The sequence below is a fragment of the Adiantum capillus-veneris genome, chromosome 25 (genome assembly GCF_014529385.1).
Source record: "Adiantum capillus-veneris isolate H3 chromosome 25, ASM1452938v2, whole genome shotgun sequence".
Lineage (NCBI taxonomy): Eukaryota > Viridiplantae > Streptophyta > Polypodiopsida > Polypodiales > Pteridaceae > Adiantum > Adiantum capillus-veneris.
The window spans coordinates 23,001,125-23,018,786 of record NC_140955.1 but is presented as its reverse complement, the minus strand read 5'-3'; the positions used below and the strand labels follow the sequence as shown (position 1 = coordinate 23,018,786).

The 17,662-nt window shown below is 43.9% G+C and overlaps 1 protein-coding gene across 1 annotated transcript; it reads left to right on the top strand.

Moving 5' to 3' along the window:
• Window positions 1-3,732: 3,732 nt before the first annotated feature.
• LOC147424563 (uncharacterized) lies at window positions 3,733-6,231 on the top strand. The gene is made up of 4 exons (XM_086500333.1): window positions 3,733-4,354; window positions 4,550-4,879; window positions 4,976-5,104; window positions 5,892-6,231. The coding sequence occupies exons 1-4, from the start codon at window positions 3,776-3,778 to the stop codon at window positions 5,922-5,924; spliced, it is 1,071 nt and encodes a 356-aa protein (XP_086356459.1). The 5' UTR covers window positions 3,733-3,775; the 3' UTR covers window positions 5,925-6,231.
• Window positions 6,232-17,662: the final 11,431 nt, after the last annotated feature.

The following is a 17,662-nucleotide window of genomic DNA, read 5'->3' as shown; positions in this document are numbered from 1 at the left end:
ATGTGTTGTCCTATGCGGCAAGCCTAGTCAGCAGTTTTAGTTGGCTAACACGTGATGTCATGCATTATGTGTGCAAAGATGCCTAGCTCAAAGCTATAAGTTGAGCCTATGTATAATCTCAATAATCAAGTGTTTATGTTAAGTTTATTCCTCCATTGCAACGAGTCATTAGTGTGTAATTAGTTTCTCTATTGCTTTTATTATGTGCCTATTATGAATGTACATTAGCTTATCCACCATCACACTTTTCCATTATTTTAGGAGTGGAAGCCAACTTTCCTCATTTGCCTAGTGACTGCAGGAGTGAAGAACTGGGTTCACAAGTTCAAAGGTGAAGCAAGGAGACATGGGAAGGAATAATTGATAACAAATCTAAAATGCCCATTGACGTTCCCATTCCTTCACAACAATCATTTTTTGGACAACCCTATAGAGAAGAGGACCAATGTTTTGTTTTTGAGATGTTAGGATCGGGCACTTGGTGAACAAGATGCATTGTGTAAGGTCTAGATACCTCAATACATCATGGGTTTGCTTCGATCATGTGTGACACACAGTGGGATGGACAACCATGGTTGCACATGTGTACAACCCAAGGTAGGCACCAATGTTACATGCTAATCATCTAAATTTTATGGTGATCTATATACGTGTAAAACTATTGCATATTGTCGTATGTCCAATATCAGTGTGCATGATTTAGTGACTATCGCAATATGTAAGATAAAAGAAGAAGACACAACATCGCAAGTTATTGTGGAAAAAAATTATTGAAGAGGTGAGCCACAATGGGGTTTTGACATGCGACTTTGCTGGATTTGTGGCTAACAAGGCCCAAGAAAACTTGAATGTAGTACGCATGGTTTTCAATGAAGGGCCCAATAATGAGTGATGATGCCTTTTTCATTGGGAGCAGATTTTAGTGATCTATACCACAAAATATGTTGTGAGTGCTTTCTAGGATGAACATAAGTGGCTTTGCTTCCAGTGGCATTATGTGAAATCCTTGGAGGAAGCGGAGGGTCAATATAAACTCATAAGGTCATGCGTGCACAACATGCGAAGTGGGACAAACGACAATCTAGCACCCATAGATTGCTAGTTAAGCCACATACTCGCATTGAAAGAAAGATATTGTGGGGTTAAGTCCTATCTAGCTAAAATTTCCATTTTGGGTGATAAAAATACGAACGTGGTTCAAAAATATTGTTGACACTGGATGATCATTGTGAGGAATTATTCCCCCAAACAAAGTTGTCGGAGTCACGTCACACATTGTGGCTCGCCAGTGAAGGTTACAAAAAGAGGATCTCCTTGTACGATGTGACTATATCTGACATTGGGAACACGATGCTCCAACATGCAAAATTTATGGGTTACACATAGGTGCCAGTGGATGGAAGCAATGAAAAAAAAAGATCGCTCCATATCCATCCGGTATGTTGAGGTGTATCAAGGTCTTGGTAGGATGTAGGGAGAAGTGTTGTGTTGCCACCTTCTTAGGGACAAGATTTATGCATCAACTTTGTTAAGATCATATCTCCATGCAAGCTGCCACAGTGAACGGAGACTATAGCCGTTAAATAATAAATTCTTTTAGAGAGGGGGTGGCCCAAAATCAAGCCAACAATGGCTGTGACTAGCTTGTAAGTAATATTCGTTTTTGTGCCCAACTTTTTATATGTGAAGGAGGTTTGACGCCCTGTGTTTTTGAATTTTTTTCTTTGTGCGCAAAGCCATTGGTTTTTAGTTTTTCCATAGCAGCCGCCATTGATGTTTGTGAATCAACCTTTTTTTTTGGGCAAACTCACAATAGTGAGTGGATATATAAATTAAGAAACCAAAAAGGGTACAATGTAAGCCGTGCTCCAACCGAGCCATGGCATCTACCAACATCCTATCCACAATAACATCCTAACCACAAAACCATTAAATACATCAGTTGAGAAAGGGTGCCACTCTATGACCGTCAATAGCATTAGGGAACCAAGATTGTCTTGGGGTTGCCACTAAGGAGATAGCCCTACCATAACACACCCCTTGACCACGAACATACCGCCGAAAGGAGAAACAACAAGAATCACTTTTCTTTTTATTCTGCTTAAGCAAACTAGACAGTGCTAGTCGTATTACCTGAAACATTAACAATATGGTTGATGACTTGATGTTCACATTGAGTTTCCTGCGGGTTCACGTTGATTGTGATCATATGATGATCATTTGGGGATTAATCCGCCATCAGATTGCGCAAAACCAATCCCGCTGCCCCCAATTAATAGGGACTATTGATCTCGCTGGAGTGCACATTGGTATATTTGTGTTTCACTTCTCCTTTATTTTCCCTTCAACTTTTTCTTCTCTTTAGATTATCTTTGCACTATGTAGGAAGTGAACTATATTTTTTCAGACCGTTAGGTATACCCTAAGGACTTTTTTTTTGTTGTTGCAAATCTCACATTTGTGAGGTTAAATTAAAGAAAAAAGACTACATCAGCACCATGCTCCACACGAGCCATGGCCAAGACCATCAACCATGCCTTTTACAAGGAGGCATAACCATATACAGGAACCATTCTAGCAAAATGAGTCATATACATATAAGAAAGCATCAAAATGTACCAAAGATGAAGAGTGACACCATGCCGGGTGGCCTACCACACCAAACACGCATGGCCTCTGACCAGGTGCTTACGTAGATCAGCTAAGTACAATTAGCTTCACATGAGGGGGGAACCCAACCGCTCCATCACCTCGACAAGAGCCTTCGGCAATCGTTGCACACACCAGATCCGCCAGCTTCAGCTTGGAGCCTCCATCAAGCGATGTCCAATACATGAACAAACCGAACATACCAGGCTTTGTGACGGAGCCCACCTCGCTACGCAAAGACCTTCGGTGCCACCATGCAAGGCTGCCCAGCCACGACGACCCCTACATGTTGGAGATCCACCTCAGATCCATCGCCCGAAGAACAGCATGCCTTCATTTAGTGACTTTCTCTCTAATAGTCATTCAAATTTGGTCAATGTGCTTTGAACTAGACTTATATTGCATACTTTCAACATGTACGCTCTTTCTGAGCACAAGCCATGAGCTTTCCTACACATTTGAAGCAACCTAAAGTGTTTTTTGACAACGTGCCCTTTGCAAAAGGACCCTTCCTTCCATCACATTCGCTCCTTTGCCATGGGCCACAAAGTGGCAAAGAATGTGCTCAAGCTAGTTAGTGCCACCCTCTTACCAAAACATGTAGAATAACCAAACAGCCACATGGAATTTTTCTTTGGCCCTTGCAGCATAGCCGATTCGTGAGGTTGATGGATAAGCGTCCAATCAATTGGTGTCTCAGATTGAGTCTTAAGATAGTGCGATTCATCGAACCATCCCGTTGACTCCATCTGTGAGGTTGGTGGAAAAGCGGGCACAATCAATTGGTCTCTCAAATTGAGGCTTAAGCTAGTGCAATTCATAGAAAGCCCCGCCCCCCCCCCCCCCCCCCCCCCCCCCCCCCCCCCCCCCAACAACAACAACACACACACACACACACACACAAAAACAACCACCACAAAAAAAGAGAGAAAAAAACTCACACACAAAGCCCCAAAAGTAAGGCTATCATTCAAAGGCAAAGATAAACTTGGTCTTGAGATGGTCCACACTTCGTATAAGAGAAAGGGATATACCTGGGTGCTTTATAATTGAGTAGGAAATTGTAATGTGGCTTTCTAAAGGAAAAGAAGCCAATGAGCGTGGTGGATGTTGGGAGTGTGTGGTCATGCGATCCGTCATGCTACGAGTTTGTGTAGGAAACTTCCACGTCCAGTTTCTGGCTCCATCGAGTAAGGACCAAGCGGCTTGTTACTATATCAGTCCCGCTCTCTGCAGAAGCCGAAACCCCCAAGTTCCTTCCGCCATCGCTGCATCCTTCTCGCACGTCAACGCTTCCACCCTCGCAACCTATCAGCTCCCCTTCGCGCCAGCGCTCATCTCCAAATCGACAGGGCTGCCTGCCTTCGCCGAGCCCCTCGATATGGACGACCTCCTGCTGTCTATCAGCGTGGATTTGATATGGCGGGAGATACGCAATGACGCCTTACAAATGGGCAGAGAAGAGAATGAGATCTACCTTGACATGGGAGCGTCTGAGCTTCTTGCTGGCATCTTGCAAAGCACTGTGCTCCAATGGCACAGCTTTGAAGAAGCTCTCTCTGCTCTCCTTGCCTCCAAGCTGAGCTCAGAGTTGGCCCCCAAGCATCGGTGGCATGCAGTCATCCACACCGCCTTCACCAAGGGGTCGTCACTCTCAGGGACACCCATTCGAAGCCTTATCATGGAGGATCTTATAGCTATCAAGGTGCATTTCTAGCTCCTTTGTTTTTTATATTTGCAATGGAAATTTCTGCCTCTGTTGGGTGTGCTTTGAACGTGAGTGTGAGCGAGTGATTACATAGATAAGTATGTGCAAACACACACTCACATGTGTGAAGGCACATATTAAGTTCTTTGAGTGCAAGCAACTGAAGGTTATATGTTTATTCGTGTTTGTTAGGAACGGGATCCTGCGTGCCCTTCCTTGGGTCATGCATTCCTCTACTTCAAGGGATTTCATGGCATTCAGCTGCACCGAGTGGCAAACTGGTTATGGCAAAATGGGCAAAGATCGCTTGCTACCCTCTTCCAGAGCCGAGTATCAGAGGTTTTTGGAATGGACATTCACCCAGCAGCACAGCTTGGCAGCTACATCATGATGGATCATGCAACTGGGATAGTTATAGGGGAGACGGCAAGGGTGGGGAATGGGTGCACTTTGCTCCATGGTGTAACATTGGGCGGAAATGGCAAACAGCAGGGTGACCGACATCCAAAGCTAGGCATGAATGTGAGTATGTTAATGTGGTTTAGCAGGGAAGCAGGTTTGTCATGACAGGCCTTTGAATGATTCTTGCTTACATTTTTGTGTTGATGGGGATTGCAGGTCCTTGTAGGAGCGGGTGCAAGCATTTTGGGAAATGTTACAATTGGAAATGGTGCAAAGATAGGGGCTTCTGCTGTTGTCTTAAGTGATATCCCATCCTTTGCAACTGCTGTTGGATGCCCTGCGAAGGTATTTACACTCTATCCACTTCTTTCATATCTTTAAGCAACTTGTCTTTTACTCCAAGGTATCCAATTTCATTAGTGGAAAGGGTAATGTAGATTGGTTCCTTGAGTGTTTTATTTGCTTTGGAGTGAGCATGATAGCATTTACCAAATGTAGAATTTTGTGCTTGTGGTCCATTGTACCTTTCCACTACTCATCTTCTTCTTTTACGATGGCCTAATGTAACTCTTTATCAGCCTCTATGCTTAGTGAAGTGACCAATACAATGATACTAGCCTCTACTTGTGTAAGTGATTCTTCATGTACTTTGGTTGCATCCTCTATGGTTGGAGCATCAAGCTCTAATATTTCCAAGCCCTCTCTATTTGTTAAGGGATAATCTGCTTGTCCTTCCTCACTTTCCAGGCTTACCTCTTTGAGGTCATCTTACTCCTTCTATAGACGGGCTTAAAGATCTTCTATCTCTTGCTACATTTACTCCTCTCTAATCATTTGTTGGAGGGTCAGATCTCATGTCTATCCTTCTCTCTAGCTTAAATTCTATCTCAAAATTTTTGTTCCTCTTGTATAATGGCACATAGGCCTCTTGTATAATGGCACATAGGCTTCGCAACTATAGGATTCTCTCTGATGTGTTGGAGCAAGCTATCTTGTACTTCTAGCCTTTCTTCAACAAGCATGAGCCGAGTGTTGGCAAGATTTAACTATAATTTGAGTCAATAATTGTCTTGAATATGTGTTTGCAAATTGAACTTCACTTTATCAAGTTCCTCTTGTTGCTTGTTTGTAGGTGTCCTGCATTGCCTCAATCGACGTCATTTGACCACAATTGTTGTTTCTCCCTCTTGCCCTCAAGGAGGTGTTGCAAGATATCATTGTTAGCCTTTTGTATGATAAGATCTTCTTGCGGCTAAGAAATATTTAAATTCTTACTCCCTAGTGTGCTTTGAAAAGCTGGTTCATAACTCTCATGTTCCTTCAACTCTCTTCTTGGCTTTGCACTTGTGCAAAGAGTTTCTTGATGGACTCTTCTTTTCCATAAGCAGCACCTTTGAACATTGTCACAAGAAATAGCATCTATTGAGAATATTATTCAATATAATGTAGTGAGCTTGTGGTGCTTGGCATTATTATAAGACTTGTGGTGGCTTCAGTGGTGGTGTAGTTGTGGTTTGAGAGACATCTTCAATCCTTGATCCTTATTCAACCATTGCTTAGTCTTATACCATGTCAAGTACATTTGGATATATCAGTATGTATCTCTAGTTTCTTGTGTAGCTTCAACCATCTTTTCCTTTTCCATAAGGTTTAATTTGGTGGTGTTAGAGATGTTTTTTGTCAAGCCTCACTAAATCAATGGTAGAAAAGTGATAACCACAAACACTAAAATGTTTTCAATGAGGCCTCACCACATCAATGGTGTCAAAGCAAGAACAACAAAAAATAATTCTAACGTCAATCTATGGGATGTAGATAACCAAATTAGAGCATGGTGGCAACAACAAGTTGTTAATTTGAGGTGATAATCTCACGTGCATATCAAGCACTAAAAGCTATCTACTTCACTACAAGCATCAAATGATAATTTGGGGTAGCTATAGGACTCCAAATGCACTCTTAACTTACAAACTGAATAGATCATGTACCTAAGACATCAAATATTCATTTTAACACTTAGGAAAAATCACACCTGATAGCAATAACGTTTTTTTAGCAGATCGGTTTGGATGCTAGAAGCACTTGATAACTTCCTCTAAGAATTCTCTATCCACTACTATACTCAAAAACTGTTTTGTGTATGTGTTTCTCTCAATATGATCCTAAACAAAAACTAAAACACACACACGTAAAACCACAAAAGGGTTATTGTGTGAAACTTACATAAGACAGAAGATCTTTTACCTAGGAACATGTAACAAGTCTCAACACTAAAGTGCCACCTTGTAAATTTTTTTCTACAAATGTGCCAGTAAAATCTTCTAAATATTGATTTGTGTATGTGTTTTGTGCAATATGATCCTAAACAACAAATAAATAGACATGCTTAAAACCACAGGAGGGCTATTGTGAGAAACTTACATTAGATAGAAGCGCTTTATTCTGAGAACATGTAACAAGTGTCAAAACATGTACACACTTGGGTCCATTTTTACAAGTGTGCTACCTAGTCATCTTCTACTCCTATTAGTAGCCACACTTTGTGCACACACTTGTAAAAATGGACCCAAGTTTTGGATAGACACACTTGTAAGTAGCCACACATTGTGCACAAACTTTGTGTTGTTATTGATTAGTCTAAACTATTAGCGGTGTGCTAATGCCAATGTCTAGCCTCTTCACAAGTGCAAAGATTGCCATGGGTATGACTGTTCTCTAACATACCTGCTCAGTCTATAGGGGGTATTTTGAAGTCCAAGCCTCACATCTACTACCCTTGCATAATTCAAAATGTGCCCGAGTTTGGACCACACCACCTTGGCAACTCAATACACTATATCTAGCGTACTTTTCACTTGCTCAACTTGGCTTCCATGTGAGGAGAGCCTAAACAAAGCATTCCTTTGCTTCTCTTTTTCAAGGCCGCTATCTCTCTCTCCCTCTCTCTCTCTCTCTCTCTCTCTCTCACACACACACACACACACACACACACACACACACACACCTAAAAATAGAAATATAATTAAATGGGAAATCAAGATTATATTGGGGAGTTTAGGGGCTCATTATAGAGCTCTTGATAAGCACTTCTTCCACATATAGAAAACTCTTTGATATTAAACTCTAGGAGGAACTATTTAGAGGAACGAAAGAACAAAACATTAACATGAAATGCACCCTAAAATGAGAGGAATTTGGCTTTCCAATAAATTGGGGATAGAGAGGAGAATTCCCCAATTAGTCTAGCAGAGGGGTATTGATTGAATGCAAAACACTAAGCACTAATGACACCTATAATCTCCTTAATCAATCCTAATCAATCCATGGAGGGTAGTGGCTCATTGGAGTTCTCCAAGAATGTGCCCACACATGGAGAAGTATGGTGCTGGCTAGGAGTAACTAAACTAATGGACCTAGCATGTCATTAGGAAATACTAACCAACATGTGGCTCTAATACGTGTTGAAAGGTTAGAGTTAAGGTGGAATTACTAGTGTAGCAATCATAATGAATAATTACAGAGAGCAATGGGACAATGCACAAAGTAGATAAGCTAATTAAAATACTTAGTTATGAAATGAACAATCAACAACAATACTAATTGTGTGCATTGTGCACAGAGTGGGGCTATTTATAGGAGTAGCAAATGGCTAAGTGCACCTCTTAAGGGCCAAGAGGCATCTCCCAAAGGGCAAGAATCAACCTTCTCAAACGGGAAAGGGCCTCCCAATGTGGACTCCAAAGGGCACTCTTTTGGAACCTTGTGCAGCTCACCTAAGCCCACATGATCTCTCATGGTTTTCTATTGATTGGATACTGGATACTGACTAGACTGAAGATGGTACACACCAACATGTTATGGCATAGAATAAAGGTGACATACACAACATCAAAATCATACTCATAGTGCTAGAACAAAAGGATCCAACACCTTCTTTTCAAGCTATTATCAATCCTTTAACTGAAGAAGAAAAAAAGCAAAAAAGAAGACTTAGACCAATGGAGGAGCTTTCATTGCATCATCATCTAGGACTGCATCTTCATCAACTAGGAAATATAACAAGAAGTGTTATAAGTGGCAAAACATGGAATTTTTCTAAAGATTTCCACAAGAACAAGTTCTGTAGCAGATGAAGCATCAAAGTTCATCCACTGGCAAAATGCCATAGTAGTAGCAACATCAGTAGGAGACAAAGGCAAAGTCAACCTTGCAGAGGACAAGGACAAAGATGAAGATCAAAAGGAGAAGAACTATTTCTACATGTTTGTACCATCATTGATCACTATAGAAACTTTACTGAAGTGTTATAGAGGGTATGGATGGTCTTCCACATTATTTGTTTAAGGGGAGGATTCTTTAGTCTATGTGACACCATATTAGTTAAGACCGTGGTTTAGTCTACGTGACTACAATCTATGTGACCTACCCAGTTTGTGATTTCTAGCATGTGCGGCATTGAGTCTCAATCTAGCTTGTGTGGCATTTCTAGCATGTGTGGCATTGAGTCTCAATCTAGCTTGTTTTAGTATAGTCCAAAGTCTAAGGAGATTTTTTTAATAGATTATGGCCTTTGGCCTAGGCCTCTCCAAACCTCTATAGGTATCACCTCTTGTACAACCAACGGTTTAGTCATCTTGTGAGCCTATGAGGGAACATGGCCTAGCGCACATGGCATGATGAGTTGCACAAGAGTCCAAATAACTTCCTAGTCATCCCTCACTTGAATTAATTGACCCCTAATTTGTGGACCCACTCGTGGACTTTGGGAGATTCCATTTGAGCCTTGGGAAAATATAGTATTGACCCTTGAGAGGGAGGTGAACCTACCCATATACTTCTATTACTTAAGTGGACACACATTGTACACACTTTCTAGTGTCTATAAATCATTTCATTATCAAGTATTGTTTTTATTTTTATACATTGTACATTGTCCCATTTATCTTTCTAATTACTCATTATCAATGATACATGAATCATGCCACCCTATCCCTAGCCTTTCATCATTGGCCCAAAATAGTTGAGATTTGATGAGCTGACTTGGAAAATAGGTACCAACACTTTTGTAATTAAAAAATTCCCCCTTCTTGAACTAAATTCCATTAACATGACACTAAATAAATGATCATGTCAAAAAGTATTTTTGAAGGAGCGCGCTCGCTACTGCTAACGCCCCCACCCCTGCGCCATCGCTGCCCCCCCCCCCCCCCCCCCCCCCCCCCCCCCCCCCTCACGTGTGGCAGCCCAACCCGCCTCCCTTCCTGCTGCGTGCAACACTGCCCGCCCAACCCGTTGCCTCTCACGCTGCTACCCCCCGCCCGTTTCTCTCTCGAGTTGCCGCCCCCTGCCCGCCTTATCCGTTGCCCGTCTGCGCTTGCACCCCCCCCCGGCCGCCGTTCTCTTCGCTCTCTGCCTCTTTTTCAAAGATTCCCTGCAATTGGCTCTGGCAGTGTTGTTCTTTGGACAGTGCTCGGCACGCTCTGTTGCAGAGTTTTTTCTCCTTTCGCTTCTTCGCTACAGTAGTAGACACACATGGAGGCTCCAGCTTCGCCACAAAGGGACTCGTCTGAAGCCCCCTCGCCCGACCCCGCTGAGCCCACCATTCGACTTTGTCTTTCACCGACAGAGCAAGCGAGCCTAGCCGCAGAGGTAGAGCATTTGCACGTGACTTCTGTCATCTACAAGATTCTTGGCACCCGACCCAGCAGAGGAGAGCTGCATGACCTTCTCCAGGCCCGCCTTCTTGCGGAGGCGGGCAAGATCTTGGATGTACAGATACTCGGAAGTTACTATCAGATCGAGTTTGAGTCCTCTGAGATGGCGTCCAAGGTCATCTCCATGATTCCATTGACCATCCAAGCAGCATGAGCCCACTTTCAACAATGGAGACATGGTTTCGACCCTATTTTGGATGTTCTGGTAGAGAAGGCAGACATCCCCACCTCTGTTTTCTTCCCGGATTTGCGGAGGGAGTACTTACTACTTTTGTCCAGGATAGGCTCAGCCATTGGGACTGTCCTTAATTCACCTCGCATGGCAGCCTCAGTAGATGCCAAGGTGGCTGGTATTCCCTCAGTTCGTGTTTTGGTTAGAAACACTCACACGCTTCTGAAGGTCATCCTTCTGCCTCAGGTGAATGGGGGTTGGTTTAGACAGAGTGTGGAGTATCGAGCCTCCCGAACCAGTGCTTCATTTGTCGACAGATGGGCCATCTTGCAAAGGCCTATCCATGGAGGAGGCCTAGACCTACACCACAGACTCAGCCCCGGCCTGAAAGGGTTGGCAAGCAGCCACAGAGAGAGACACAACACACACATGCAAAGCCACCCTCTAAGCCTGGGGCTCCAGCGGAGGAGGGATGGCAGCAGTGCATGGTCGACAATGACAGAGGCCACAATGACAGCCTAGCACTCAGAGTGGTCCTCAGGCACCTACCCAGTAGCAATGGGTTCCCACGGGGAATCTGTTCGTTCCTCTAGAGTAGGATGAGGTCCCTACTCCAGTCCCCACCCCAACTTCACCCTCAAGAGTCCCTCCCCCCAGAGTTCCCCCCCTCATCATCATCCTCCCCCCGCCTCCTGCTCTCGCCGCCTCTTCCCCCGACCCCTCTACCTCTGCCACTCGCCCCTGCCCCTCTTCTCCACCTCTTCTCCCTGCTCCTACTCCCCCCCTTCCAGCTCCAGTTCCACAGTCGACCCAAGGGTAGGGCATTCTCCGACTACTAGGAGATCTCTTGGCAGCGCCTTTGCCACGAGTCGCTTGGAGAGAGAGTGACATCCTTTCTTGCGACCCCCTCTACACGTACACACGTCTCCCCTTGCAGCTTTCCCTTGTGGTCTGATGAGCATCAACATCTGGCATCGATGGGACTTCTTCGACTACGACTTTACTCATTTTCTTGGAAACCCCTCAATAGACCATGAGGCAGCCTGCTTCAGGGTCCATGTTCTGTTCCTTGTAGCTACGGGGACAGAGGCCTTGGACTCAGCAGTTGGCTTCTCCTTTCCCCTTTGTGGCAGGGACCAGACTGAGTGGACTCTCGACTCAGTGTTGGGATGGTTGCACACATAGGTCCTAGAGTTCTCTCACCACATGCGAGAGCTACGAGTTACAAACATGCTTCAGACTTTGTGGCCATTGGCCAAAATTTGCAGTGACACCTCCAGATATAGCAGGATGTAGACACATTGTGGTTTACTTCTTTGCCAATACACAGTGCTTTCCATGCTATGTACACATTCATGAGGACTGCTAGACAGAGTAGGTTGCTTTACGTACGGCTCGCTCTGCTTGGGCTTGGGCCAGGCACTCATTGCAGTCACACCTATCTAGAGGACGCTCGGATGTAGATTAATTCCCATCCAAGCCAGCCTCGAAGATAACCGTTTATCTATTGTGGCAGCATCTGTTCTCTCTTGCTCCCCATGAGGATCGTCTCATGGAACATGTAGGGACTTGGTGGGCCCCAGTTTCAACGTCAGCGGGGCCGATTGCGTCAGGAGATTTAGCGATGCCTTGTGGGAGGAGAGATTGATCTCCTTATGCTTCAGGAGCACCATCTGTGTGAGATCTGCATTAGACATTGTGGTCAGCTCTTGCGTGGACGATATGATACTTTTTGGTCAGTTGCTTTTGGAACCGGAGGCATCTAGGGTGGGGTATGTATGACTATTGCGGACTCTTTGCAGCAGGCCATTGTGGGCAGAGGGATTATTGTGCCAGGCAGGGCTCAGTGGATTACTATGCAAGTTCAAGGTTTCCTTGTGGGATTCTTGAACATCTATGCACCCAATGTGGCGAATGCTCGAGTAGAGTTTTGGTCACAGATAGTTGAGTCTCCGCAGGCAGAACACTGGTGCCTAGGGGGGGAGTTCAACATGTTGGAGGACCCTTCTGACAGGATTGGTGGTAGCTGGTGGTAGCCATGCTACTGTGCATGGAGTTGAACTGGCAGCTTTTTTATGACTCTGAGGGTCTCGGATGTTTGGCAGCACTCTAGTTTTGTGAGGCCCCCAGACAGCCTTGCCTTCTCTCGTTCGGATGACAGAGTGGGAGGAGTGAATCTATCGTGAATAGATCGCTTCTATACTAGTGACCATTTCAGTGACTTGGGAGGGACAGTTGGCATTCTGGCAGGGACTTCCTTCTCGGACCCGCACCAGTGATCCTCACAGTGGCAGACAGGTAGAGAAGAGGGAGCACGATGCTTCGCATCCCAGAGAGGGTCCTTCTGGATTCTGCACTCAGAGAGCAAGTAGAGCCTCTCTGGATAGAGAGTTTGGACATGCAAGATTCTCTTGCTGACAGAGTGGCCTCAGGACTAGCTCAGATTAGTTGGTTCTTTCTCCAGGAGTCTTTGGATCGCCGGGCTGCAGCGAGAGAGGAGGAGAAGCGTCTTAGACGTGGCATTGCTTTGTTGCAGAGGATGCAGGAGCAGCATCCAGATAGTCCTTGGTTGGAGGAGAAGCTATAGCAGGCTCGTCAGGAGCTTGTTAGCACAGGGGAGCGAGCGGCGACATGAGTTTGCTTTACGCCGACAGGCATCTCAGTGGACACAGGTGGGCAACAGAGTGACTGGTGCTTTCTTTGAGGTAGTGGGACCTCGGCATTTGCATGCCAAGGTCAGTCAGTTGCGGAGGCTTGACGGGTCAATTGCTTCTGAGCCCAAGGATATGCATGTAGTTGCTACTGACTTTTACCGTGAGTTACTGTCTGCAGAGCCTCAGTCAAAGCGTTAGGATGCATGCAAGGAGCAGGTTTGGGCACAGATGCCTTACCTTGTGACTGAGGAGATGCATCAGAGGCTTGAGCTGCCACTTCAGCTTGAGGAGCTTCACACGGCTCTTAGGGCCCTCCCCCGTGGTAGCTGTCTAGGTGAGGATGGGTTGACTCCCAGTTTTTTCTTGGAATATTGGGACCCGCTTGGCCCAGATCTCTGTAGTGCTTTTCAATACATTTTGCACACAGGAGTGATGCCTGACAGCATGAGTGAGGGCTTGATCTACCTCATTCCCAAGGAGCGTGGCTCCATGGATGAGATTTGACAATGGCGCCCCATCACCATCCTCAACTTAGCCTACAAAATTCTTGCCAAGTCTCTAAGTTTGAGGATTTAGCCACATTAGGAAATTTTGGAGGTCATTTGGAGGGCCTTCTAAGAAAATGTATTTTTTGCACTCTCTCTCTAGAAAAAATGGCAAATAAAAGAGCTGGGTCTTTCATAGTAAAAGTTCAAAAAGTGTACTTTAAGTAGATTCCTTACTCTTCTGAACATTCATTCGTAGTGATTGAGGGATAATCCTCTTTTCAGTTGCATTGAATGAACCTCGTCAATATGGAGGGAATGAGGCTAACATGGAGGGACGAATCCACAGCCGCTATTCACTTTTCATTAAACCTGCACATTTGGCTAATGGAGCACTCCTCAAATGGCACAAATGTTACCCAGAAACGAGCCAAATATCACCTTCACATTGATTTGGACAATGAGTACCAACCATTGATTAAGCGCAGTAAAACAAACACACATATACCTCCAGCTTCCATAGACACGCTCAGAGCTCATAAAGCTAAACACATAGATATCTGGACGAGAGGCTCTCTCTACCCTAAGAATCCAATGACTAATGCGTCTCCACCGTTTGTCAATCCTACAAGCTTATTGACCTTTGCTAGTGATGGAGAAAAGGGCCTTCTGGGTTATTGTAAATCACTTACAAGAGAAGCTGAAACTTACAAGAGCATTCTCCAAGCTCAACAATGTGAGATTGTTCACCTTTCACATTTACATTCTACAGATCAGGTTACCATTTTGCAACATAAAACAGAGGTACAAGAACTGAAAGGAAAGGTGCGAAGTTGTCAAATGAAGTACACCATCTTGGGTGGTCGTATCCGAAAGAAGAAATTGCGCAATCTTGAAACATTGCAGGTTGCATCAGGAGGTCTCAAGAAAAGAATCCAAGCATTAAGGTGATGCTTCTTGGTTGGCTATATTGTCTTAGTTAAGTAATCATTTTGTTTTTTCTTGTTATGCATTGTTTTCATGTGCCTAAATAGTGTTAGTGAAGCAAATTTTCTGTTATTTACTTATGCATTGTCTTCATGTAGAGATTCAATCTATCCTGACAAGGAAAACATTGACCCCAAAGCCAATATAGGAAAGAGATTGAAGCCACTTATAAGTAGAAGCCTGGCAGCAGATATAGTACATGACAAGAAGTTTAAGGTCCTACAATGAAATGTAGTGGACCACTTTATTTCAGAGAACTCAGTGCCTACAAAAGAGATACAAGGCACACTTGATTCACTTGGTGTAAGCAAAAGAGGATATTCGGCTATCCAAAAGTCTGTCTCATCCATCTTTGTTAGGAAGGGTATAAAATCCAAACTTCTACCATCAGCCTCAAGTGTTTGGAAAGAGAGGCTTCAACTTAACGAGGCATAGGGAGACTATCTTGGACAGACCTTTCATATTAAAGCAACTTACAGTGGCCATGGAGCAAACATGGCATATGATGAGTTCAACAATATTTTTATGGACCTGCGGATATTACAGAAGAGAATGGTGGAGTTTTACAACATCACATTTGAAGAGTCACGTGGGGTATTACATTTTGTGTTAAAACTGGATGAGTGTGAGCTTGTTAAAGAGAAAAATCTAGAGCGTGTTACTATTACTTTAATGAATAGAGCCCTCTCAAAGTGTCCCAATGATGATCCTTTATATTTTAGTGTTCAATCAGAATCTAACATATGGTGGCTTGGTGCGTTTGAGGTAAGCGAGATTCTCAAGTAAGCTCAAATGTTCAGATCTACTTAAGTCTTTTGTGTTGCAGGTAAAGAAAGAAGATCATGAGATTCTATATTGGGTGTTCCATCGAACTAATATTCCGGAGGTGATTGATCGACAGACTAACCAAGGAGAGGTACTACGTCTAGATGGAAGGGGAGACTTTCAAGTTCAGTGGCATCTTGCAGGTGACCTCAAAACATTAAAGTGCATGTATAATTGTGGAATGGGTGCAATGGCAAAGTCACCGTGTTTGTTCTGCATGGAGCCTGCAAAGGTCATGGACCCAAAGTGGTGGAGAAAAGCTCCAACACGTCACATTGAGGATCTTGCTTTTCGACCGGTTTTGAAAATACCACTTGTGAATGTCCACATTTGTACAATGCATGCCCTTTGTAGAATTGTGGAGAAATTGGTCTACTTATACATCGGGTTTGCTTGGAAGATTAAGAACTCCGCAGAACGACAAGTAGCCCTGCAGTGCTTAGAAATGGTACTGTCGGATATGGGGCTTCATGGTGGCAATGTGAAAATCCAGCGGGATGAAAAGAGATCAACTGCTGAGAAGGATGTCCCATGCAAACCATCCATCGGTGGGTGAAGGCACGGAGGTTTTTATCTAAGCCCCAAGGTACAAGAGATCCAAAGCTAACAAAACATGGAAAAATATATAACACATCTTATGTTAGGAAGGTAGAGTATCAGAGCTGGAAAAAGCTACATATTGCAGTCAAAGACCACGAACCAACTACTCGTAACGCGAAGGCTGAGGTTTGGCGATCAATAGACATCCTATTTTTGATGTGCGACAAAGATGACTGGTCACAAGGTGATATGAACAAGTTCAAGGAAAATCTCAACCTTCTGAAAAAATCATTCAAGACAGCATGGACAGACACCCAAATTACTCACTACATGGTATTATCATGTATTTCTTTCTCTCTTATGTGCAAATATGTGACTGTAAAACATTCTAACTAATCTGTTTTCATATCCAGCACATCATCTTCAATCATTTGCCATATTTTATACAGAAGTATGGGAACCCGGCAATATGGAATACCCAAGGGATGGAAAAGTCTCATTACATGGCGAGAAATGCTTATTTCAGGCACACACGACATGGTGGCTCTCGAATCAAGGCTAATAGTTTGAGAGAACTATTTGAATGGTTCTATCGTAGAATCATTCATCGAATACAGGCAAAAGAAGTCTTGGAAAATTCAGCAACAGCACAAGCCATCAGACATTTACAACAACAAAAAGTTAAAAGATCAATGGCATACAACAACTCCGGAGCTCGTGAAAGTCAACGAAGGTGGAGAGAGACAATGGTGTATGTGAATCACAAGTGGAGAAAGATACTCTGAGTGGATGACATTGTACAAAATTTATGTAATACATGATCTTATACAATTGCTACTTGAAGTGTATCAAGATTTTGAAGGTTCAATTTTGTTTTTTGGCACGTCACCCTTGTAACGAATCATGAGATGTTTGCCATACTCTAAAAGTTCATCTGGGTTTTGTCTACCAAGAGCTAGTGCCATTGCTGTGTAGGTGTAGTAATACGCTGCGCGACCACCTGTATAGCTTGGGCAGTAACCAAAACAATCTCTAGCAAACACTTTGTCCACAAGAATGACTTTATCTGCACTTTTGGGCAGCACCGGTCCACCCAAGAAGCGTGATAGTGTCTTGAATGTGTAAGTTGCTATTGAACCCTCTTGTGACATGGAATTGTGAAAAACTACTATCGGCGACTTGCAAAGCTTTGAAAGGTACTGTGCTAGGGCCGCATCCCTTCCTCGATACTCTCTTGTCCGGTGCCGAAGGAAGTCATCCTTGTCAGCAATCCAAGACTGCACATACCATGTCAGAAGTGACACAAAGAAAGAGAGAGAGAGAGAGAGAGAGAGAGAGAGAGAGAGAGAGAGAGAGAAGAGAGAGAGAGAGAGAGAGAGAGAGAGAGAGAGAGAGAGAGAGACCATGAATCTCTCATCCTGCAGAAAGAGGTTTTCTTGCCACAGGTCTACAGATGTAGTTGACCCCTGACCTGAATGGTTAAACCAATCCTCCACTTCTTTGTTACTTTTCGATGGTCTTAGGCT